Source organism: Necator americanus, chromosome V (assembly GCF_031761385.1).
Source record: "Necator americanus strain Aroian chromosome V, whole genome shotgun sequence".
Taxonomy (NCBI): domain Eukaryota; kingdom Metazoa; phylum Nematoda; class Chromadorea; order Rhabditida; family Ancylostomatidae; genus Necator; species Necator americanus.
This window is the reverse complement of record NC_087375.1, coordinates 15,584,153-15,609,779: the sequence shown is the minus strand read 5'-3', so window position 1 is coordinate 15,609,779 and position 25,627 is coordinate 15,584,153. Positions and strand designations below refer to the sequence as shown.

Below are 25,627 nucleotides of genomic sequence, written 5' to 3'. Positions count from 1 at the left end.
AAGAATACTCCACCTGAAATCCGTACCACCTCGGATTCGTGGGGAATGCCTTTAACGGGGTGCCGAAGCAATATGGAAGCTATGAAAGAAATAAAGCGTCTCCTACAGCTTCTTAGTACTCAATACGAAGTTACCCCTGGTTAGTTCCACTTCTTTTGTACAAAATAATAATACTAAACTTTGCAATGCTTTAGATTTAGATTTGATGTCTATAACTGCGGATTGAACTTCTAGAAGAAGCAATATTTTTATTTAGCTACGTGTGCAGTAGAATCGCTAATTCTTCGACAGAAGACGAAAAAGACTCGGATTCGCACCTTTTTTTTCATAAATCGCCTCAATTTGATCTTTAATATAAGATCTAAGCGTCAGTAGATTCGCGAACGCGAGCTCTAGCCGATTGAATGTAATTAGAACTTCCAAGGCCTATTAATTAAAATTTTTAAAAAATTACCTACGGGTACGAACTAAAAAAGCTGAGTCCGAGGTAATTGCGCGCTAGAGTGCATGATTTTTGTCGTGAACACATTTTTCGAAGAATGAAATGATAGTTGCATGTGCGTAATCTGCATAATATTGGGAACAATTTCATACCCACTTAATTTCTTCTCTCATACTCAACACTTTCCATTTTCTTAGCGAAAATTTTTAGAAACAACGCACTCTAAGACAAAGCTCTCAGGCTTTGTTTAGAATGCATTCTATAATTTACACTCTTTTTTACCTTCGTACTCATGATCCTTTGTATTTATGCTGATCTCACATCGACTACCCCTCTTGGTCACCTGCTTTCTTTTTCTAAGAAGAGTTAAATATCGAGTTTGAAAAAAGAAATGTTTTCATGAAATTTATGATGTCGAGCTTCTGTAGTATCAATTCTTACCCCGGCATGATAAATTTCTGACACTTTTGTCGTAGTGCTCTCTTCTACCTCCGGCTGCGGAACCTTGTGAATTTGCTGAAAGAAAAAATTGAATGCTGTAGCAAAGTTAACTCGTATCTGACCATCCATAGCGGGATTGCAATTTTTTCTAGAAAACTACTCCTCAAAGTGCGATGCAGCACACTCAAACTTTAGAAATGTGGCTCACTCCAGCATGATATGTTTCGGAAGATAAACGCGTGGTGGTGCTCTTTTCGACATCCGGTATCGGAACTTCATTGATTTGCTGAAATGGCGAAACGAATGCATCGGCAAATTTAATTTTTCATTTGGGATCAACTGCAAAATTCATTCTTTTACGTAAATTTATTCTACAAGACATGAGGTTGCACTCCGAACATTCAAAATGTGGCTTACTCCTGCGTGGTAAGTTTCGGAGGATAAACGCGTAGTGGTGCTCTTTTGGACTTCCGGTATCGGAACTTCATTGATTTGCTGAAAAAAGCGCAGCGAATGCAATAGCAAATTTAATTTGTTTTTTCTCAGCATGTGCAGCAGATATTAAATCTTCTTCTAAAACTTGTTCTACAAGGCTTGAAGTTGGACCCTGAAGATTCAAACATGGCTTACTCCTGCGTGGTAAGTTTCGGAGGACAAACGTGTAGTGGTGCTCTTTTGGACTTCCGGTATCGGAACTTCATTGATTTGCTGAAAAAAGCGCAGCGAATGCAATAGCAAATTTAATTTGTTTTTTCTCAGCATGTGCAGCAGATATTAAATCTTCTTCTAAAACTTGTTCTACAAGGCTTGAAGTTGGACCCTGAAGATTCAAACATGGCTTACTCCTGCGTGGTAAGTTTCGGAGGACAAACGTGTAGTGGTGCTCTTTTGGACTTCCGGTATCGGAACTTCATTGATTTGCTGAAAAAAGCGCAGCGAATGCAATAGCAAATTTAATTTGTTTTTTCTCAGCATGTGCAGCAGATATTAAATCTTCTTCTAAAACTTGTTCTACAAGGCTTGAAGTTGGACCCTGAAGATTCAAACATGGCTTACTCCTGCGTGGTAAGTTTCGGAGGACAAACGTGTAGTGGTGCTCTTTTGCACTTCCGGTATCGGAACCTCATTAATTTGCTGAAAAAAACGATGCAAATGCTCCAGCAAAACTTTAATTTTATTTTCAAGCATCTACTGAAAAAATTCAATCTTTACTCGAAATTTAGTCTACAAGACATGAGATTTCACCCTTGAAATTCAAAATGTTGCTTACTCCTGCATGGAAAGTTTCGGAAGATAAACGCGTAGTGGTGCTCTTTTGGACTTCCGGTATCGGAACTTCATTGATTTGCTGAAAAAAGCGCAGCGAATGCAATAGCAAATTTAATTTGTTTTTTCTCAGCATGTGCAGCAGATATTAAATCTTCTTCTAAAACTTGTTCTACAAGGCTTGAAGTTGGACCCTGAAGATTCAAACATGGCTTACTCCTGCGTGGTAAGTTTCGGAGGACAAACGTGTAGTGGTGCTCTTTTGGACTTCCGCTATCGGAACTTCATTGATTTGCTGAAAAGCAAAACAAACGCGTGGGCAAATTTTTTTTTTCGATCTACTGCAAAAATCCGATATTTTCCTAAAATTAACACTACAAGGCATAAGGTTGCACCCTCAACATTCAAAATGTGGCTTACTCCTGCATGGAAAGTTTCGGAGGACAAACGTGTAGTTGTGCTCTTTTGGACTTCCGGTATCGGAACTTCACTGATTTGCTGAAAAAGCGAAACGAATGCATCGGCAAATTCAATTTTTCATTTAGTATGTAGAGCTAAATTCATTCTTTTCGTCGGATTTATTCTACAATTCGTGAGGTTGCACTCCGAACATTCAAAATGTAGCTTACTCCTGCATATTTTTCGGAGAAACGTGTAGTGGTGCTCTTTTGGACTTCCGGTATCGGAACTTCATTGATTTGCTGGAAAAATTGAAACAAATGCACTACAAATTTCAGTTTCTCTAAGCATCTGCAACAGGAACTCAATGTTCCCCAAAATTTGTTCCACAATGAGGTTGCACTCTGAGGATTCAAAATGTGGCTTACTCCAGCATACGTCTCGGAGAAATGTGTAGTGGTGCTCTTTTGGACTTCCGGTATCGGAACCTCATTAATTTGCTGAAAAAAGCGATGCAAATGCTCCAGCAAAACTTTAATTTTATTTTCAAGCATCTACTGAAAAAAATCAATCTTTACTCGAAATTTAGTCTACAAGACATGAGATTTCACCCTTGAAATTCAAAATGTTGCTTACTCCTGCATGGAAAGTTTCGGAAGATAAACGCGTAGTGGTGCTCTTTTGGACTTCCGGTATCGGAACTTCATTGATTTGCTGAAAAAGCGAAACGAATGCATCGGCAAATTCAATTTTTCATTTAGGATCTACTGCAAAATTCATTCTTTTCCTAAAATTTATTCTACAAGACATGAGGTTGCACTCCGAACATTCAAAATGTGGCTTACTCCAGCATACGTCTCAGAGAAACGTGTAGTGGTGCTCTTTTGCACTTCCGGTATCGGAACCTCATTAATTTGCTGAAAAAAACGATGCAAATGCTCCAGCAAAACTTTAATTTTATTTTCAAGCATCTACTGAAAAAATTCAATCTTTACTCGAAATTTAGTCTACAAGACATGAGATTTCACCCTTGAAATTCAAAATGTTGCTTACTCCTGCATGGAAAGTTTCGGAAGATAAACGCGTAGTGGTGCTCTTTTGGACTTCCGGTATCGGAACTTCATTGATTTGCTGAAAACAACCAAACAAATGCACCAGCAAATTCAATTTTTCTTCTGGCAACTACTGCAAGAATTCAATCTTCTCCTGACGTTCATTCTACAAGGCATGAAGTAGCACTCTGAAGATTCAAAATGTGGCTTACTCCAGCATACGTCTCAGAGAAACGTGTAGTGGTGCCCTTTTGCACTTCCGGTATCGGAACTTCATTGATTTGCTGAAAAAGGGAAACAGATCCACCATGAAATTTAGTTTTTCTTTTGGCAGCTGCGGTAGAAATTCAATTTGGATGTTCGGATAGAAACGCGACTCTCGTAGCTCCCCTGTCAAGAAACTTCGCAAAATTATTTGCGATGTTTTTGTTCACTACTTTCTAGTGTTTATTCTCACCTTTTTTAGTTTATCTGTTTGCATTTTAAGAAAAAATTTCCTTTAGAAAGTAATGGGCAAGGAACACATGCACCCTTGTAGGTTGTACAAAGACGAAACACGTGAAAACGTAGCCGAATCGCAATGTACGGTATGTGAAACTTTCAGAGAGGACGCCATTTGCGAAGGCAATGTTATCGCTGAGCGACTCCGGAATGGCGAGAAAACCACTGATCACGAAGAACACAAAAAAACCGCAAGTTTTGAACAATGAATTTTTGAAAAGTGTTCGCTCTCAGAGAAATTCAATTGCTTCGATGAAGTGCACATTTAGACAGGCAGTTTCTTAGATTCGCCGTCGGCTCAGTTCTACAAGGAGGGCATCCACTCTCTAAGCAGAAGTTGGCGAAACGTTGTTGATAGTTTCGGAGCATGGATCAAAGAATAAAATGTTGACGAAGTCTTTGTGCGAAATTTTGAATTTGGCCTGAAAATTCGCATTTCTATCCTGGAGGTGTTTTACAAGTAGCTGAGGAAGTGATTCGCAACAACGAGAATTCATTATACAAATTATTTGTCGAAGACTTCAACGGAAATCAAGAAAAGGCCACAGAAGAGGGATATATGGACTAGAAGACCAGAATGAAAACGGCAATCTTCGAGGAAAACAGTGGAAAACGTGGCCTTCTCCTCAGAGGATTACGAGGACTGTGCTGAACATGCTTCGGAGCGGTGCACGACGTACATGGATCGAATTTCGAAAATCACTAAAGAATTGCCCATGTTCGGCTGTCTTTGAATCTCGGCATGTTGAAACTCCGCAGTACCTCGTTTGAGCGTGAATGTGTAGTAGGGACCTTTGACGTTACGTCACTCTATACGAACGTTTCAAACGATGTAGCGATGCAGGCTGTTCACAAACTGCTCGCGCAGCGCCAGGCTTCATTGAACATGTATGTATTAAGCATTAGGCAGATCATGACATTGATAAACGAATGCCTGAATTGCTCTATTTTCCGATGGTCGGGACAGTACCACCGACAACTTAGAGGCCTAGCTATTGGACAAAGGCTGGCACCCACTCTCGCCATTGTTTTCGTGGCCAAGATAGAAAAGCCTATAATAGACCGCAAATCACTGCTGTTCTATCGTTACATAGACGATTGCTGCGTCGTCTGCTCAACACAAGCAGAACTAGACATGTGCTTCAATCTTCTCAATCAGCAGTGTCCGCACATTAAGTTCACAAGGGAGAGACCGTTAGACAACTGCTTGGCTTTCTTGAATGTGCACATTTACTTGCGGAATGGGATATGTAAGACTAAGTGGTACCGGAAACCCAGTAGCAAAAACATCTTAATCCACTATCTTTCAGCGCATCCCAGCAAAATGAAAAAATCTGTTATAGGTAACATGTACAGAACGGCGGCAAGTGTCTCATCGAGTAGCCGGGAAAAACATGGTCTGAAAATCTGGCCCATAAAGTAGCAATATCCAGTGGGTACCCAGCTGGAGATGGTACTACCCGACAAGCACAACATCCCTCTCGAAGATCCAACGTAGTGGATAGCCCAGAAAAGATCCTTTTCTGTCTACCTTATATATCTGATGATATGAGCAGAGCGGTACGGGGTTGTCTACGAAAAGCGGGTCTACAGGATGACGTGAGGGTTGTGGAAATACCTCCAGCAAACCTCAAGAGTCAGCTGGTACGTAATCGTGCGTATGATCGACTCTGCACAACTCCCAGCTGCGTGGTTTGACCGTATGGCAGAGAGGGTGATTGCAAGGAGCATCTAAATGGACTCGAAAAATCTAAAACCTTCACCACACTTGGAGCACACCGTAGAATATGTCATCCAAACTCCGAAGTGGAGGTAGAAGTTCGTATATTATCCTACGAGTCCGAGATCACAGCACGCAGAACACTAGAGGCCTATTGGATAACCGCCAAAAGTCCAAAAATGAACAAGAAGTATGAGTGCATTGCTGTCACAAACGACTTATCCCTATATCAAGACCTATGCGGGTTTTGATCTACGGGCGGGCCGTGAGGTCCCTATATAAAAACCCTTGTGGCTCGTAGTTGTGGTACGTGTTGGTCTGCTGCGTTAAAAAGTCTGATGAGGTAAGTACTAGCCAATGTGTTGCTGTTTGAGTTTGCCTACCGTTTGGATGTTTTCGGTAGGGTGATGAGGCGCTTGAGGGGATAAATCACTAATGGCTTTGAACTTTCCAGGCTCTGACGAAGGCGATAACGCCGAAATGTTAGCCGCTGTTTAATAAAGGCGATCAATACCAATCTTGGTTACAGCTCAAGGAAATCACTAAAAAATTGTTGGAAAGAAAAAGGACTTCAGGCTTGATCTGAATCGCACATTGAGCGGTTAATAGCAAAAGCCAGCTGCAGGAAAGCCATGCAGAAGATCTTTTGAGATGGGGGCAAAGGAGAATTTTGGAAGCAGCACAAAGAAATGCAAGTCTGAGGAAGTTTTGCCAGTTCCTGAGCGAATACAATATTTTGCTAATAGCATTGCTTAGCAGACGGGTCCGCAGCTCTTTTCGTCGTGAGGAGGAAATGGAAATGATTACAAGGAGTTCACGCATCTAGTTGATCCTTTTCCGTTCACCAGCACCTGTGGCAAGCCTGATCATTCGTATTGATGAAGCTCCAACACATTTCCTTTTGGAGATGGAACTCACGATGGAAAGCGTAAAACCTTGTACAACCATTCCTAATTCTATATCAGTAGCGTTTCTTGGGGGTGGTGGCCATCCGCTTCATGTAATTCTAGCGGCACAAATGACGTCGCATCTTCGAGAGGAAAGGATCCGAGACCAGTGGAAGACTTCGCGAGCCTTATCAATAAGAAAGGTGACCGAAGAGATCTTCGAAACTATCGTCTGGTGTGCTTGCTGAGCGTCGTATATGCAAAAAGTTCGCCGAGATCATCCGAATATGTCTGGATAGAGCCAAACCTCAAGCCACGCTGGCCGATCAAGGTGTGGACTCGTCATATGTTAAGAAATTAACCAATTGTTGCCATCGATGCACTACAACACAGCTTTTCCATCGATTCCGAAAAAACCCACTGAGACGAAAGTACGACAAGACGAAACCATAAACAATAAAATCACCTGCTGAAGGGAAAGGGACATATGTGGTGTTGGAAGGTCCCTCTAAAATCTTCGTTTTGCAGACGACATTGTTCTCTTTTTGAAGAGTACAAAAAATGCAAAGATGATGCTCAAAAAACAAAACGATGCAGGGAGGAGAACAGCATCACGAAAAAAAAAACACAAAGACACTGTTCATGGAGAATGCAACTTGAAGGCTCCAAAATCGTGAAAATCATACTATACCTCTTTTTATGAATATGGAGAACGACTTGAAAAAAGAAGTGAATAGAAAGATTGGGGCAAGATGGCCAGTATTCGCACTAGTCAGCGCTCTGTTACGCAGTGTTACGTAGGCAGACACGTCTAAGAAACTACTTACTACTCACAGAGCCCTTGAGAAATATCTTCCAGAATTTTTTCTGCGCAGGCAATGCCTAGCTAGACTTCACCGCTTCGGCTTACCAGAAGTGTAAAGTAAAAGTAAAAGTAAAGTCACTGGCGTATCAATCCACTTGGGATGCGCCAACGCGTTTTACTGAAATTCGTAATCGTTGGGGTTTTGCAACGCGTTCAGGTCTGAACAATGACTTGCGTGGGCCAGCCAATGTGTCAAGTTAGTGTTTTTGTCCTCCCAGATAAGTCTGGTACCAATTTATCGACCCCGAAGGGATGAAAGGCTTGGTTTGCACTAGGGCGACCCACACCAGAAATGTAGAAATAGAAGATAGCACGATGTCAACTTCACATAAGTAGCAACCTAGCCGAACACATAGGATTGACAAGAAAGTCTTGTCAGGTTTTTTGAAAGGTTTTGTTCTTACTATCAGGACTGTCTACCTCTGGTTCACTCTCTTCGCAAGAGGAGACACATTCTTCAAAGACAAGTCCCGGTAGGGACGCCCTCCACTGTGGAAGACTCCGCCATTCCCGATGCTAAGAATCCGGATGTTAGCACCTGAAGTCATACGATGAGATTCAGATGGAGCCAATCAACAGTTTTCAACCACCTACGGACCCTTAACTACAGGAAAGTGCTGGCTCGACGGATTTTTCACGAATTGTGAGCGGTACACCCGGATATCCATCTGTTGGTCTCTCTCTTCGACCGCATCGAAGGAGTTTGTGGAAGATCTGATTACTGGATATGAGAGTTGGGTACTCTACGATGTCCATTCACAACATGCTCTGTGCCGAAGAGAAAACCCGCTACATAAGCCAAAGCTGAGACGGGCTTCGGTGCACCTCCTTCATGACGCGAGACCCCATATAGCTAAGGACAGCTATCAAAAAATTGAAGGGATAGGCTGGGACAGATTGCCTATCCTCCTGTCCTTCTGACGTAGAACCCTCTGATTATCACTCACTGCACCCTCCTAAAGGTTTCTTGGTTAAGAAAATACTCATCAGCATCGATCGAAATTAGTTGGGTGGTCTTCGACTTCTTCGACTCCCAATCTCCCCAGTTCCTTGATCGAGGACTGGATTCGGTGAAGCCTATTGTTGATTGATTTTTATTATATGCTGAATGAAAATGTAAGGAAGAAAATAAGTTGCAAAACTGACAAGACTTTCTTATCAACTGCATATAACAAAAACAAAGCATAGATGGGGCAGTCACGTTATAAGGAGAGTCGACGATGGATGGATATAAAAAACGCTGGATCCCAAGAGATGTCAAGAGCTACTGTGGGAGCCCGCCAACAAGATGAAGTGATGCGTTCGCTGCACGGTTAGGCAGGCGGGACCTAGGCAACGAAATGGCCGAAAAAGGTGTTGGGGCCCGCATATTCAGAGGAGAGGAGGGGGATGTACGTTAACTTTAAGACGCTGAAATGCTCGCCCGGGGGTGAAGTCCACTGCGCTGCGTATAGGGACCTAAAGGAGCTAGAAAGCACTAGCTAAGCGATATGAGCCAATTTGGGTTCAGGTAATCGTAATCGGGTTGTTCATCCCTTCATTAACTCACGTATCATGTGAAACAACATCTTTGTCCTTCACAAAAAGCCGCAATTACTGAAACGTCTGGATACAATGAATTAGTGTTCCTTCGCAGCAACAAAAGAAATTAAGAGAATAGTTCTTAGCATATTTTGTATCTTTGGTACCCTCTTAGTACTCTAACATTACTTCTGCTTTATTTCATCATTCTTATTGCTGTATGGATTTGGTATGTTTCAGCATATTTTCAATTTACAATATGTAGACGCACAAATTCTTTTAAAGGCATCACCCCACGAATCTGAGGTGGTGCAGATTTCAGGTGGAGTATTCGTATATAGGATGGGAGACTACGGAGAGGGGGGTGATTCCGTCCATTTCTTCCTAATTCCCGTAAAAAACGGCCCGGAAAATACGGCTTCATTCGTTTTGGCGCACCATTTTGTACAAGAGGTTCGATTGGAGCGCGCCAGTCTTGTGCGGCGCCGCATCTTCCGGGCCGTTTTTTACGGCAATTAGCAAGAAATGGACGGAATCACCTCCCTCTCCGTAGTCTCCCATCCCGTATACGAATACTCCACCTGAAATCTGCACCACCTCAGATGCCTTTAAGACTCTGTTTTGCCGTTAAAAAAAAGCTGAGTTGAAACCGAACATTACCGACGAACCTGCAGTGGATATAAAGGGGTTTTCATTGGGAAAAGTGCTACTTTTAGTCCCTTAATATCAAAATTTACAATATTTCACTTTAACAGTTGATGCAGGAAAGGTGGAATGACCTGTAATTGGCATCTTGCCTCTCTACACTGATAAAAAAATGTGCAAGGATTAGTCTGATTAGATTGCGATTTCAGTAAAGGAAAAGAAGCTGAACCTGTGCATACTCCTTGCTCGTAACAGTACGTGTCGCCTCATGCTGTTCAACAGAGTCAACAGAGTGCACCGGTGCTTTCTCGAGAATCTCGTCGATTTGCTAGAAATGATGGGAAAAATCATGTATGTTTCAAATCGAAGTGCTGGAATAAAGAGTAATGGAAAGAAGTAAAGGTTTGACCAGTGATACACTTGAAGGTATAACTGAAGTAAAGATTTTCGGAAATATTTGCACTAACATCTACCCATCGCCGCTCGAAAACTTTCTTCTTTGTCTCCATAGTGACTGGAATTGGCTGCGGAATTGGAGACGGTTGGGACATCTGTTCTTCGATCAACTTAAATTGCACCTTGTTCACGATGATCGCACATTCGGTGTTATTTGATACGATAAACCAGTGCTTAGGTGGAGTAATGTGTTGGTACCACACAGAAGTCTTAGAATAGCTCGCGCTGAGTAAACTGTCTAACCTCAACCCAACGTTTTTCAGTCTTTGTTGTTTCGATCTCGCGTGGAACTGGCATTGTTGTTTCGCTATACTGAAACAAAACAACATGGATCAATTCGCTGTTTCCGACAAAAAGAAGTCGGAAACAAAGCGAGGATGATGTGGGCAAGCATGGACAATCCATCGAAACTCCGCTGTGTGGGTTGCAATGGGAGAATTTCACATTCATGTGCGTAGTCGCCGCTGAACATCTTCAGCGGAGTGAGCGCTATTGGCGCAGGACGGAGGGAAGATAGAGCGTGTGTTAAGCACAAGTATGTATTACGTGCGTTGCACCTGCGTTGCGCATTCACCCAGATGAACACATTTGATGGCGATTATGGACTTGATAGTGTAATCGTGCACGCAAACGATTGGTTAATCATAAAAAACCAACTATTAGCTGAAATGGTGCAATTTTGAGTAGTGGATGGAGGCAGAAGGCTAATTCTGAATTGGTTTCCGAGTGTGTGGTTATTTCGAATACTTTCATATATTGTAACGGAAAGACAGTCAGCACATTCACTACGTAAACGTTCTCCACATCAAACAATATCGGATTAAAGTTAGAAAAGACAGTTAGCGTGCCGTTTTCACTCGACTTTCTCTCGTAGGATGCAGTCCATATTACCTGCGTTGATTCCTCTCGAACCACTTCCTCTGTCCTCTCTGTTGGTCGTCCCATTCTTTCATAGATGTCCTTTGAAAAATACAATACTGACACAAATGTCATCCAAAATTTCATTAACTATGAGAATAATCACTTCTTGAAGCATGTCCTCGTGTATTGATGTTCTGGTGGTAGTGGTTGGTTCCACGTACAGCGTAGCTGATGTACGTGTTTCACCGAATTCGTTGACAGAGACAGCAGTATAGACACCGGTATGAGCAGGCGTGACAGGTGAGATGATAAGGCGATGCCAGCCATCCTCCTGAAATGAGAAAGAAAACAACAAATAAACTCAACTGAAATTAAAGCTCGGTCAAATCTTAGATAAAAAAAATAAAAATCGAGTCCAAAAATTAAAGCACAGAAACGAAAAGTGGCTGAAAGTCAAAAAGTTGTCAAAAGCACAAGCTCGCTCACATTTCTGGGACTCATCTTTGCGGTTTCTTGCGGAAATTACTGCGCAACTCATTTTGATAATTTTTTCTAAGAAATATCCTCTTATTCGCTCCCTGTTCATCCAGGAGGCTGCTCATTTGTACTCCAGAACTGCACAAAATTCACCTTTTCGTCTACTGTTACTGTTTCCGTCGTGGTAATTGGTTGCTCGTTAAAGCGCCACTCCACGTGAGGTCGTGGCTCTCCTTGAGTGTGGATCTGAAAGCGCGAAATTATTTGTCAGCTCCTAAATATAAGGTAATTTGGTAAACATTTCCTTTTTTGACCCGACAGTATGTGGAAAAAAAGGTTGAAATTGCAACCTGTAGTATAGCTGTATCTCCCTCCTCGTATGTGGAAGTAGCCAATTCTGTCTGAATTGTTGGCCGAGTTGGTTTCGGGGCAGTGGGTGGCGGCTGTTTTCTGGGGGAGACCTACAACTGTATGAACTGCCTAATGCGTCCTTCAGCATCTTCATCGTATGAAAAATTGTTTGATTTCGAAAGGTGAGAGGAACGGATTTGTGCGTACTTAAAGTCTGCATTCTTCTTCAACATCCCTAGAGGAACACTAGAAAATCTACTTCTTGCGAAACTAAAGATATCTGAAGGATGAGCAAGAAACATTGCGAATACAGTTTCCGTCGTGGTAACTACAACTGTGATTTGATCTATCATGATTTGCTAACTCGCTTAATCAACGCACATTTAACCTAAAATTGAACGAGATTGTGCGTACCTTCAATTGACAGAAGTTGATTGCTTCTCCATGGATGTTCCTTGCCCTAGCGGTATACATTCCAGTGTCGGTGATCTCTAAATATGAGCTACGGGAAAGCCGACAAGCAATGTATAATTCGAAATATTCTTTGAAAATGCCGATAACCTGTTTCCTTGATGGTGAGAGAGCAGTGGTCACCAACGAATTCCAAGTGGATCCTTTCGTCTTCCTTCACCGTCTTTTCTTCTTTGTACCATATCTTAAAGAACCCAAATAAGGTCAGCTGCCGCTGCAGAAAACACCGGAGTGTTTTCGGAAAGTCCTCATGGAATTTCACAAAAATCTTCAAAACACTAGCTCCAGTTGATAAAAAAAATGGTCCTTTCTATTACTTTTCTTTACATCAACACGCTTTAAGAATTGAGTGATTCAATAATTCACTCGTTCACAGGAGGAATAACTCTGGAATAGTACGTATTCTTCAGCTGAGAAGTCTAACAGAGCAAGCAGCTACTTTTTTTTCTTTCGTGGTGAAATCATGTATGGGGCGAAACTAGCCATGGATGGTTAAAAGGATGTAAGGAAGCTAAGTAAGAAAAGGTAATCTAGCGTTTTTGAGCTGTAAGAAATTCAGAGAGTAACTAGAATGATAAGTTTAGTGCTGTACTGTACCTATGTTATCATATTTTTCGGGTTAACGAAAGTGACTTTAGCTCACACAACCTACCACTTCTGGCTCCGGACGACCAACTACGACGCAGTCGAGTCGAGCCGTTTGACCTTCCGTGACTTGCACGTTAGTTAGCTGTTTTATGAATCGTGGCTTTTCCTCCTCTACCAGACTTGAAACGGCGGAGCGTGCTGTAGGGGATAATGTATTCGAACGGTAAGATGCCACATGTCAATAGCATACTTCAATATAACGATTGTCTGCAATTATTCAGTGTAGTACATGTATCACTATTTTTTTTACGATTGCGGCGGCCGCATGGTTTGCTGTGAAAAACAGCAAGTGAAAAACACAATATAGTAAAGTGTGGTGTGCTGTTTCGACAGAATATTTAGTTGCTGGAGATCAAAAATAAAGCACTGTATCCACGTCCTACGAGAACTAGAAAGCAGGCAGTTATTGAGGTGTTGAGAAAACTGACAATAAGTAAAAATTTCAAAAATTGTATATTACTATACGATAACGAGTTAAGCTAATAATTATAGTTAAATGAAGCATAGCAGGAAATTGAAGGTTTGAGATGTCACTACGGAAATGGGGGGGGGGGGTTCGGGATGTAGTTCAGGAGTTTGAGCTCTCAAATTCCGACATCTATCCAGAAAGCGGCGTGAGAAACGCCTTTGTCGTACCAGATGTTCTATGAGTCACCAAACAACGTATCGCAGTAGTCCTCCCACTCGTTCATACGCAGACGTAGCGCGTTATAGGGTGACTCGTAGGGGATTCTGTGCGACACGGTCGTTTTCCACGCCGTTCGAGATTCTTAGGGCGTAATCACACTCATACTCCTAATCTACAACAATCATAAGAACTGGTCCTAGAAACCTCATTTTCGTGTTGTGCTGGCTTTAAAGGGATAGTTGAAGGACGAATAACAAATCATAACGATAATTTTAGGATACAGTAGTATGCGATAATCTAATCGTAGAATTCACGTCAAAATTTGAAAATCTATGAAGGGAAGCGTTTTGGAAAAAATGAAATGCAAAAACTTACACTTGACAGTTAGCTTAGCGCTACTTTCAGCTACACCTCCAGCATTTTCTGCGCGAACTGTGTACGTTGCGGTATCCTCAATGAAAGTTTCCTGAAACGCTTATTCTCCTTGCTTATAGACCAAATGAGGAAAAAACACAAAAATAACTGCAGGACACTAGAAGATCCACGCGAACATAATCGTAGTACTAAACAAGTGAACGAACCTCAATGACTAGACTAGCCACGCCGTTTATGTATTCCTGACGGTAGTCGATGTTGTTTTTGACGTCAATACCATCTTTGAGCCAACTAAGAAATAAAATAGGAATCAGCACACCTGTCCAGCAAGTACTTTTTGTGCTTTAAGGTTGGGTATCTAGACTTTTTCTCTTTAAATCATTCTTACACATAATTAGTTTCTCTAGAACCGCTCAACACAGACACAGCTCCAAAATCTTTGAAATCGCGGCGCTGGCAGTTGATAGTGAAATAGAGCTGTAGGAAATAAGTCTTTTTGTGCTTCAGTGAGCTCAGGTAAAAATAAAATAAAATAAAATAATACTTTGGTCAACATTACAGGGAATTTGTTTGCCCATAGTAATGGTTTTTTCCAGAAGAAGTCTTTTGTTCAAAAAAAGATCGATTGAAGTCTTTTCTCCGATTATAGCTTCCTTTGTAAAAACAGAGAAGCCTGTGCATTTCGAAAATGAATTCACAGCAGAGGTAATGTTTATAGAATGGAACCAAGTAAATAGATCATAAATAATTTGACAAATTTTGTTGATAAAAGTGACGAAATCCCCACTTTGACGAGATGCGGCAACATGGACTGAGTGTAGCAAAACACCCTAAATGAACTCTTCTTACTTCCCCTTTTGAGAAATGGCTTACGGTTAGTCGTTTTCGTCTAAAGGCAACATATCATGAAATTGACGTGATACGAGAACACAAAGAAAACGTAGAGTTCCAGTTGTAGATTAGGAAATCGGCCGTCCCATACCCTCCAAATTCCCATTAAAACGGCGTGGAAGATGGCGTTCTTTCCTACGAAATCAGTTACACCGTGTCACCGTTGTGCACGCGCTACGAACGAGCGCCGAAGATCACCCTATTTGAGTAAAACTAATGAATAAGCTGCTGAGAGGACGTGTACAAAGGTGCGCTTACTAACGTGTCTCGTAGGAATTGAAGCGTTTTCCGCGCCCTTTTTTTACAACGACTAGGGAGTATTGAAGGAGGCCACGCTTGTTTTGTAATCTACAACCGGGACTCTACGTTGTCATGGAGATTCCTACTACGTCATGTTTCGTGATATGTTGCCTTTGGAACATGTAAATAAAAGCATAGGCATAGAAGTCTAAAATGCGCCATTTCCCGAATGCAGCCATCCAGGAGAGCGCGATGCACCTCGCGCAGCGTAGTAGTCTTCTCTTATAATTCTTTGCTCCGAAACACATTCCCTGTCTCTTCTCTCCTGCCCCGAATGGTACCCTGTTCAATATATTGAACGGACTATATGTGTGCAGAATGCCACTGCGTAGATTACACCCAGGATGTACACGAAGCAAAAAAATCCAGTTCTGGTTTTTGGATTTTCAGTGGCAAGGTTTGATTTAGTCAGAGAAAGTTTACGAGTCGCTTGGTATGAAGCTGTTCCTATGAGAACATCAACACCCGTGAAATTTCAGAAATGAATGTTCGGAAGAAATTTTGATACTTTTTACTTTTTAAACTAAAGTCTCAGAAACTCACGTGATCTTCGGTTCCGGTTCTCCTTCTATTCGAGCAACAAATTCGAAACGGCTACCTTCGTCTACCTTAACATTGAAGAACCTCTTTTCGAAGTATCGAGGCATGAAATACTAGCAATATGTTTCTTTAGAATCAAATAGAAGTAACCTGCGCATCCTTGAGAGCGGTGAGGATTTGAGGTGCACGAATTCTCTCTTCCCTCTCTTCTTGCAGGAAAGTTTCATATATGACCTCCACCTGAAGTATGCTCTTTTGCTGGACGCATCGTCACTGCTTGATGGAAGTTCCGAGAAGAATAAAGACCATCTCATTTCCTTACCTTCTTGTCAAGTTTCTTAAAGCGTTCTTTGATTTGCTCCTGCTTCTCTAGCACTCGTTTAAGTCTTCGGTTATATTCCTCATCTAAATAAACGCATACTCATTTCTCTAGAATTTTGTATTATCCGATGAACAATATCAGCATTATCCCAAAGTGTTAGTCAGGCGTCCTTCGTTTTCGAGAGCTAAAATGGATGATGATACGTCGAGAGAATAAATGGGTGACAGGCTCCTGGAATTTCTAGGGGGCAACAAATCCTAATCTCTTCAAAAGCGACCTTACTCTTCTAGCAGCATACTCCACAATACCCCTCAGTTACCTTAGTCGACACCGGTTGTGTTTAGCCAGGTGAGCGCGAAGCGACTTCAGTTGAAGTAGAAGAAAGCGAACCCCTTTGTGAGGAACAGAGGAAATGCGTACTGCGGCCGATGCGTTACGCTCATCCGGTTAAGCATATTCGTGCGAATTATATGGTTGTGTTCCCACACTTATCGTGACTGTTCTGTACGAGCGATTCTAGGAAAGTGGAGTACTAAGGAAGTGTGACTCACTGTCGGTGAACATCTTTGCCTCCTCCAGTTTCGCCGTTTGTTGATCGATAGTTTGTCCCAACTCTTTCACTCTACGGTGGAGTCCCTCACTCTCCTAAAAAAAATCTTCTATGAGCCAATTTTGTGAAGCATTATGGTTGAGTACTATCACTGAAGTGGACACGCTATTTTATAATGACTGAACAAAATCATGCTTTTTTTATAGATACAGTATCATTCTACTTTCCTACCCATTGGCTTTTTTTGCGAGTTTGAACTGTCTTCGTGAGTGTATTTCAATTTGTTCTTTTCGCAGAGAAGATTATTTTATTCTGCAAGGTCATTGCTGGCGATTTCAAAGCCCAAATCGGCCCTAGAAGAAGCACCGAAGAACTTCAGAATTTCACATCGGATCTCGCTGCCTTCAGTGGAATGAGCAGGGAGAGAGATTTTCTGAGTTTATAATGACGACTGGGACCATCCTGGAAAATCGCAATTTCAGAAGACCTACTCTCGAAGCTGGAGTCAGCCGATGGAAGGCACCACAATGAAATCGACTTTATCATCGTGAGTAGAAGGTTTTGTCTGACGGATGTCTCTATTGTACCAAAGTCTTATATGGGATCTTGAGAAAGATTTTCTTCCAAACAGAGAAGGAGGAAGTTCACGAAGCAAAGCTCAAGAACAATCCTCGACTTGGAGCTCTTTTCTTTGCTTGTCGGTTTTTGGTAAGACACCGTCATGTAAACTCCAGAGCTAATACGTCAATGTACATCTGTACGAGCTCCAGGCAAGCATGAATTCATGTTGGAGCTCGCGAGACGAGAGAAGCGGTAAAAGAAGACCTCGAAGAGAGAAGAGCAGCAGTGCTGGCTGGAGCAGAAAAACAAAAATGACTGCTCTTCAAAATTCGGATGGAACAACTACCGCATCGGGAAGGGGGATGGATAAAGTTATTCACGACTTCATAACATCTTTTCGACAGCCACGTCCTTACGGTCTGAAGGAAGATGAGCATGTCATTCCGGAGGTTCTCTTTTGCGAGGTCCGACATGCCAACATGTCTATGAAGAATCTTACTTCACCCGGTTGAAACAGAATCAGCTCTGAACATCTGAAGAACCTATACTCCACTCAAAACAATGGCGAGGCTCTTTATTCATTATCTTTTTTAAGAAGGTTCCTAAGCAATGGAAAACCAGCAAGACAGCGTTCTTTTATGAAAAGAGAGACCCGCAGAACATCGGCAATTATCGCCAAATCTGCTTGCTGTCTGTCATCTACAAACTCCTCACAAAAGTAATGCTTAACAGGATAGAAAGAACATTAGATGAAGGATAGCCGTGCGAGCAAGCAGGGTTTTGAAAATGGTTCAAAACGATTGACCACAAACACACCGTTTCAAAACTCACAGAAGCATCGCGAGCTTCGATTCCGTTTATACATGGAGGCGTCCTTACTACATAAACGAAGGTATTTGGTGAGTTGTATAGCAACCTCACGACGAAAATTTCTCCATTCTACAATAGTGACACGACGCCACGACGTGGAGAGAAGGGTTCGTCAGGGAGACACAATCTCACCCAAAATATTCAGTGCCACTCTCGAGATCGCGATGGTAGGATAGGATTAACATTGGAATGATAGTTTATGGACGGCATTTACACCGTCTTCGTTTCGCTGATGGCACCGTCCTGATAACATCAAAGATTCATCGGGCAGAAGTAATGCTGGTCGAATTTGATGAAGCGCGTAAAAAGATCGGTCTTCAGCTAAACTTCAGCTGGAGAAGACGATGTCCGTGAGGAACGGACAAGTTTCTGATGCCCCATTCACGCTCAACGGAACGAATATATCCGATTGCACCAGACATGTATATCTAGGGAATTAATATGATCAACCTTCGACCTGGCCAGGAGGAAACAAGAGAGTTGGTACCATATAAGAGTATCGAGGATTTAGTAAAGAGGAATAGAAACATTTGGCTCCGTACTCACCTATTCATTATCAACGTTCTCCTAGCTTTGTCTTAAGCTTCACAAACTCGGGCGCGTCGCAAGCAGGAGGAAAATGCGATGGACGTCATAGAACGTGCATTTGAAAGGGTAGGGTTTAAATCCCTTCATTGACTTTACGCAAGTCAATGAAGGGATTTAAAGATCACTACTACGTTAGCGATCCAAGATCAGAGACGCCGTCGCTTTTGCCAAGAAAAGTAAAATAGGGTGGGTCGGAAACGTGATGCGTCCAAACGACAATCTTTGGACCAGAGCCGTAAGCGACTGGACACCACGCAACATCAAACGCCCCGCACGAAAACCGCCGCCCATGGTCAGACTTCTTTACGAAGTTCGAAATTATACGATGGTCTTCAAGTGCCTCACGAGAAGAGAAGCCACTGGACAACTTTTGCACGCGATCGGGACAAATATTACTGGCGCCTGTTCAAGCAAAGAGATGAACAACGGGAGCACAGGTGATACAGGTAATAACGTGTGTTTATTTACCATTGACTACATTGACTACTTCTTCGTCATTTCTTCCTTGCTCTCTTCACTTTTCTCTTCTTTCGACCTCCTTTACGACCCTTCTGCTGCTCCCACACCCATCTTACTACCACCCCCTCCCCTCCCCACTCCTCCTCCATCCCTACCCTGCTAAAAAATTCTCAGCATACGCTTAACTTTGATAGTAACATATGCATGTTGGCAGATGAGCCCACAGGCGCCGATAAGCGAGAGTCTTGTCGCTTGTAATCTATTATAGGCACATCGGAAGCGAAATTGAACTCAACTCGAAAATCGGACGTTCTTTCTTTGAAATTTCTGATCGGACTATGTGTCCACAAAATCGGCAAGACTCGAACTGTTCAGACCGATTTTGCTCGCAAAAATCTGATTTACACTGGTTGCTTTATCCACCTACCTGTAAGGTGGTAACAGTAGTATTCTCGAGCAACCTGATGATCTCCCATGTATCCTCCTGCCACATTTCGATCTCTTCAATGATTGTCACCTTCTTTTTCAGCTCAGCCTAGGAACAAAATATATCAGAATGAGAAATAAGTAGAAGTACAGTGATTTCCACCTTATGTATCTGCCACTCGTTCCATATCGCTCTGAGATAAGTGTAGCGATGATCATGGTCGATTATCATGTTTTTGGCCGCTTGAACCGATCTCGTCACGTTCAGCGTTTCATCGCCTTTTGCTACCGCTTCAGCCGCATTAACAAATCTTTCAACTAAAAAAGAACTTTTTCATAAGGCTTGAGATTTGTTAACTTTGAATACTTTGCTCCGCAGCTTAGAATAAATCTATACGGTCAGAAAATTTCCGAAGAAATGGCGAAAAATATCCAACAAAATTTCGAAAACTCTTCCGGAGATATTTAGTACTTTGGAACAATAGAGGTTCAGAAAGTCCAAAACTTATGGGAAAATCTTGCGGTTGTCAAAAATTTATCAAAAGTTGTTTCGTATTGTGTGAAGCTTTGGTTAAATCCATAACTTGTTTATGGGCAACTGATATCAACAACGTAATTTGAGCTTATGTATCTACTTTCTTCATGAGATTTTCTAAGCGAAGTTATCCACTGCAAATAGTATTCATTTTTTAGCATGAATGAAGCAAGTAGATGTCCACACAATGCTGTGTGGGCAGAGAAACTCAACCAGTTCCACAATTTCGACAATAGTCGATCTATCGAATAAGCTGGTGTAGCGTTTCCTCGCGTTCTAAAGATAAATATACCTCGTTTTAATAGTTGAACGCAGAGGAGTGAAAGGCTCTCAACATGAGGTTAGTGAGAAGAAGCCTAATAAAGAGAGGACAGCTGGTTCCTCCAGGTGAAAAAGACTTGAGACTGTTCCTCACAAGACCAACGTTTTCACACAACTTGTTGAGAAAGATCTGAAGGACGATCTGGTCTTTAGGGCATTGGCGCAGGACACACTCTTGTCGACCGACCGACCTCTTCTCAGGACTGGTCTAAGCAAAGCAGTCTTTCCAACTGATTGATATGTGTACGTTGAAGGCTATGTATGTTTGGAAAATTTTTGGCGCTGGATTCTCTTCGGTCTTGGATAAGAGTTCTTGGGCATATTTTGCGGGTGTGGCGGCGAAAATGATCTAATACTTACAATGTTTAGCAGCTCTAGCTTCATACTTATCCAAACTCTTAGGTCAACGTTACTTTACTTCGTTTTCAATTCACTAAAGTACCGTCGTGCTTCTCTTGTGTCATCGTTTCCTCGATCATGTGGAAGACATTGTCCACTTGTCCTGCTACTCTTTCGTTGGTGAAGTCCCTGTTAGTGTCCAGAAGTGAAGTAAGTGCATCAAATGACGATTCAAGGTCTTTAGCAAACTTGTGCACCTAGAGAGAAGTCAACAGAATTCATCTCTGAGTCGAGTGGAAGTGGTAAAGAAGGACCTGGACAAAGTTATTGCCTATACGAATTCGGTGTTCAAGTACATCCTTCAGCTTCTCGTAGCCACGCTCGAATTGCCTCATGCCGTTCTGTTCTACAACGGTCATTTCCGTCCTCTTCGCCATCGCTGACACCACCGAAGCGTCACGGTTCTTAGCAAAATTAGAGTTTCTCTCTAAGAAAAAAAAGTATTCCAAAAGGGGTGAACTCACCACAACCTCATCCACAAACATCTTATGTGCCTCGAGGAAATCAACAGCTTCGTTAAGGGTACCACCCATATCGGTATGTGTTGCCAGGAAAGGAACGACCCGCATGGTATGCCATGACTCAAGGCTTGCCAACTGAAAATATATCGCATTGAAGCCCCATCCCCATCAAAAGTTAAAAATTCCCGTAACCATTTACTGAACTTTGGTGAGTAGTTGCACATTTTTTTGTAGTTGCATGGAGCTATATTTGAGAAGCCTTAGTCCTGTTATATCCTATACATTTTGCTACATATCTCAGGTCAAGGGTTTTACCTCCTCTCTGGACTACAGTAAGAAGAATAAGTGTTTTTACTGCCATTTTCCCGTTTTGTCATGGCAATAACTATTTGATTCTATGAGAAACATGTGGAAAGCGGTAATGAATTTGTATAATAATGGGATGTCCTCGTCTTGGTTACCATTAGTATGAAAAGAGCATGCCACTCTTCCTTATATACCAGAAATGATACTTCAAACTGACTTCTTGGCTGACTTGAGTTCCCCGTTGTCTTTCATTTGCCAATTGTTGCAGAATATTCAGTTGATGCTCTATCTCTTGACATCGTAGTTTTACGAGGGCATGTTCCTCATAGGTAAGTACTTCTTTTGCTGAAATGAATCTCATTATTGTTTCTCAACATTCATAGCTCAACAGTCCAGTCATATTGCAACCCTGGTTTTTCGAATTCTTCGAAAGACTCAAATGAGAAAAATCGGGATTTAATACCGAAAAGCAAGATAAAAATGGACAACACTTCTTAATCACATCCGAGAATGATGTCCGAGGCGGGCAGAAAGCGTTCGCAGTGATGAAATTCACTTAAGGTGGTTTCACATTTCTAATGCTGTTGTTGTAAAGAGCTACTCTGACGGTTGCACTGATCGTTTTGGTGCCCCAGAGGACTCGGATTCCCAAAATTGTAGGGTTATGTTGGGTTTTTGTTGTACAACACCATTTAATTTTCCCGAGCCCATTTTATAAAATCCTCTCAAATACTAAACATTGACGAAACAGAGATCATGCAGTGGACAGAAAGAGAAGATTAGGTAAAGGAGCAGCGTTTTTCCCTCGAAAACTTTTTTTCTCCAAAAGTTATTCTTTGGAACATGAAAAGTATTTTAAAGGCATCACCCCACGAATCTTAGTTGGTGCAGATTTCAGGTGGAGTAATCTTATAATGGATAGTAGACTATGGAGAGGAGGGTGATTCCGTCCATTTCTTCATAATTGCCGTAAAAAAACGGCCCGGAAGATGCGGCGCCGTACAAGGCTGGCGCGCTCTAGTCGAACTCCTTGTAGAAAACAGTGCGCCAGAACGCCCGCAGCCGTATCTTCCGGGCCGTTTTTTACGGCAATTAGGAAAATAAGGACGGAATCGCTCTCCTCCCCATAATCTACTATGTCGTATACGAATATTCCACCTGAAATCCGTACCACCTCAGATTCGTGGAGTGATGCCTTTAATAAGAGGGGATAGTAAGAATAAAAACTGTGAAGCGGTGTCGTTGTTCCGCCAGACATCAGATCGGGATCGTTCCAAGCTTATAAGAGCGTATACGTTCTGTACTTGCAAAGGTCTGCCAAACACGAAAATCTTGGTTGCTAGGGCGGCTTTGTACAGTGCAGTCGCGACAGTAGCACTGTGATACACCATTCCCAACCGTGTGCAATATCCTAAGAGTCCTCATACTCCTTCACGCTCTTTTTACTCGTCCTGCTCCTCGCTCGTCTAGCGAATGCAAGTACTAGAGTAAGTGATCTCGCTCTAGAAGGAAACTAACCGGATATGTCACGACCCTCGTGAGTGACAGAGCTCGCCTTTTGCTGTGCCAGCGGATAGAGCTCGCCTGCCATGGCCGCGTTGGCATTTCGCATATCCGCTTCCATCATTGCCAGCTGTGAGAGCATCTGTAAAGTATTACTTTAAATAAAGTGAGAACGACTTCGTAGTGTAGCATAGCAGTTCTCAGGGTAATGTTCTACGTATATGACTGTGCATCCATTGCAATGAGAGCATAAACGAGAGCTTATATAATCGTCGCGTGTTCAACTGGGTGAGCTTTCGATGGAGGCATTGCATAAAGAAGAGAGATTGTCTTTGTGAAGTCGAGTCGAAGCTGAGTAAAAGTGTGTATAAACTTCTGCAGTCCTCTCTATTCTTTGTGTCCCCACAAGTTGAATTATTTTGCTACGGAAGGTGTGCACTACAACCGCCCTCTGGTCCCACCTTCAATATAAGCTACAGAAATATGCTCTTGCGGTTACATGGTGTGTTTGAATATATCGCTATTCAATAGAGATTTCTTTGTGGATGAAGGACTCACGCAAAGGATAGATGTTCTTCCAACTTGGGGTGACTAGCTTTGGTAGGAATACCACCGCGTCGGGTTTGACAGAGATTAATCAAATCCTATTTCATAGAAAGGCTGAGAAAAGGGTGCTATGGATTCTACGTTTTCTACGTTTTCTATGCTCAACACGGCACGTTTTCGGTTTGATTTTTCTCTAGAAAAGATAATTGCGTGCAACATTTTATTATGCATCTTCATGATAACAAACTCCTTAATTTTCTTTATCGTTACCACGTCCTCAGCAGGTGATAAGCCAACTCAACCGTGGACACGTTTAGAGACGTGTGTGAAGGGAAAAACGGCTTCATCAACCGTCTTGACGGAACAACGGTCACAGTTAGTCCATAACTTGGCTGATGATAGTATAACCAGTTTGAGAGGGAGCTAATAAGTTACTTTTCATCAATTCGTCCATTCTCGGCTTAAAAAGCATAGAACACGAGACCAATTGTTGTTTCCACATGATGATTGAGAAAAGATTAAGGTTTTTTTGAATAGTGTAGGAGGATCTTTTTTTTTTGAGAATCTTATCATTTTGCAGGCTGCTATTAAAAGCTATATACGAGATAGATAGGAGGATAGGTAGGTGCCGGCATTGTTTAAAAAAACAGTATCAATAAGCTTGTACTGCTAAACGGTTTCATGTAAATTACATCACGTATGACATCGTGGCACATCTTATTCGCATACGCTGCAACCTGGCACAAGCTTATTTCAATCAGTAGCAATAATTGGGAATAAGTAGAACAAAATGAAAAATCCCAATATAAATAAAAAATTGTGGGCGGGTGTTGCACAGTCAGTAAGAGCTCCCCTGAGACTGCAGTCCCAATGGTTTGAAACCAACCCAGTGCCAACTAAGCCTTTCATTTCTTTGGAGTCGGTGCCAGACTTGTCTGGGAGGATAAAAACACTAACTTGACACATTGGCTGGCCCACGCAAGTCATTGTTCAGACCTGAACGCGTTGCAAAACCCCAACGATTACGAATTTCGGTGAAACGCGCGTTAGAGTCTCTGGCGCACCCCAAGCGGATTCCTACCCAAAGAATTTTTCATTCTAATTGATGAATTGACCTAGGATTTCTCCAAGAGAGTTTTGGAATCTTCGTGGAAACACTCGTTTTTTCTCCTACTCCACCTCCAAGAAAACGCAAAAAAGCAAACACGTCCCGAACCTAAGAGCTTGAAATTGATTATTCGGTTGCAGTGACGTCATAGTACATGTGTGTGGAATCTTTGAGTTGCCATCATAGAAACGTGGGTTTTACATCTCGTGCAAAGGTCAAAACTTTCACAAGTGACCAATATTTTGCTTGGCTGGAATCTCATAATAATGTTCCCAAGGACAAAATCTCCTATTTTGTTAGCCGGTAGCTTCGTTATCACACAGACACGACTTAGTATCACGTTTGAGAAATTGGAACACTTATGTTCTCAACGACCTCATAGCAGCGCAACGCTTCTATGGTTCCATCATTCATGTAAACTATCGATTTGAGCTTCCTGGAAACATTTACGAACCCTGCTGTAGTGAGTTAAACTGTGTTAAAGGCATCACTCCACGAATCTGAGGTGGTGCAGGTTTCAGGTGGAGTATTCGTATACAGGATGGGAGACTACGGAGAGGGGAGTGATTCTGTCCATTTCTTCCTAATTGCCGTAAAAAACGGCCCGGAAGATACGGCTTTATTCGTTTTGGCGCACCATTTTGTACAAAAGGTTCGATTGGAGCGCGCCAGTCTTGTGCGGCGCCGCATCTTCCGGGCCGTTTTTTACGGCAATTAGGAAGAAATGGGCGGAATCACCTCCCTCTCCGTAGTCTCCCATCCTGTATACGAATACTCCACCTGAAATCTGCACCACTTCAGATTCGTGGGGTGATGCCTTTAACACTAACTAATAATCGTTGTATACGCGCGCACGCCAAATACCTCGGGCTTTTTTCCCAAGATATTGGTTTTAATGGCGCTCGAAGAGTACGTGAGCGTTGTTGTAGCCAGAA

The 25,627-nt window shown here is 42.2% G+C and overlaps 1 protein-coding gene across 6 annotated transcripts in view; it reads right to left on the bottom strand.

The window, feature by feature from the left end:
• Positions 1–25,627, bottom strand: part of RB195_013995 (uncharacterized protein) — a gene marked incomplete at both ends in the record, with an annotated part of 63,719 nt that overhangs the window by 25,922 nt on the left and 12,170 nt on the right. For 2 of the 6 annotated variants that reach the window (XM_064204064.1, XM_064204062.1), the window contains 34 exons: positions 884–958; positions 1,092–1,169; positions 1,301–1,378; positions 1,940–2,017; positions 2,154–2,231; positions 2,367–2,444; positions 2,570–2,647; positions 2,779–2,850; positions 2,977–3,048; positions 3,185–3,262; positions 3,394–3,465; positions 3,602–3,679; positions 3,813–3,884; positions 9,969–10,067; positions 11,087–11,155; positions 11,220–11,387; positions 11,687–11,779; positions 11,884–11,994; positions 12,299–12,375; positions 12,446–12,539; positions 13,008–13,141; positions 14,007–14,097; positions 14,213–14,297; positions 15,741–15,805; positions 15,888–15,977; positions 16,060–16,142; positions 16,611–16,704; positions 19,515–19,622; positions 19,677–19,831; positions 20,812–20,965; positions 21,023–21,172; positions 21,233–21,364; positions 21,753–21,880; positions 23,054–23,180. In XM_064204064.1, the coding sequence (XP_064059945.1) occupies positions 884–958; positions 1,092–1,169; positions 1,301–1,378; positions 1,940–2,017; positions 2,154–2,231; positions 2,367–2,444; positions 2,570–2,647; positions 2,779–2,850; positions 2,977–3,048; positions 3,185–3,262; positions 3,394–3,465; positions 3,602–3,679; positions 3,813–3,884; positions 9,969–10,067; positions 11,087–11,155; positions 11,220–11,387; positions 11,687–11,779; positions 11,884–11,994; positions 12,299–12,375; positions 12,446–12,539; positions 13,008–13,141; positions 14,007–14,097; positions 14,213–14,297; positions 15,741–15,805; positions 15,888–15,977; positions 16,060–16,142; positions 16,611–16,704; positions 19,515–19,622; positions 19,677–19,831; positions 20,812–20,965; positions 21,023–21,172; positions 21,233–21,364; positions 21,753–21,880; positions 23,054–23,180 (3,294 nt within the window). Of the gene's footprint in view, positions 1–883; positions 959–1,091; positions 1,170–1,300; positions 1,379–1,513; positions 1,592–1,726; positions 1,805–1,939; positions 2,018–2,153; positions 2,232–2,366; positions 2,445–2,569; positions 2,648–2,778; positions 2,851–2,976; positions 3,049–3,184; positions 3,263–3,393; positions 3,466–3,601; positions 3,680–3,812; positions 3,885–9,968; positions 10,068–11,086; positions 11,156–11,219; positions 11,388–11,686; positions 11,780–11,883; positions 11,995–12,298; positions 12,376–12,445; positions 12,540–13,007; positions 13,142–14,006; positions 14,098–14,212; positions 14,298–15,740; positions 15,806–15,887; positions 15,978–16,059; positions 16,143–16,610; positions 16,705–19,514; positions 19,623–19,676; positions 19,832–20,811; positions 20,966–21,022; positions 21,173–21,232; positions 21,365–21,752; positions 21,881–23,053; positions 23,181–25,627 lie in introns of all 6 variants that reach the window. The other 4 variants (XM_064204067.1, XM_064204066.1, XM_064204063.1 and 1 more) reach the window with 4 other exon arrangements.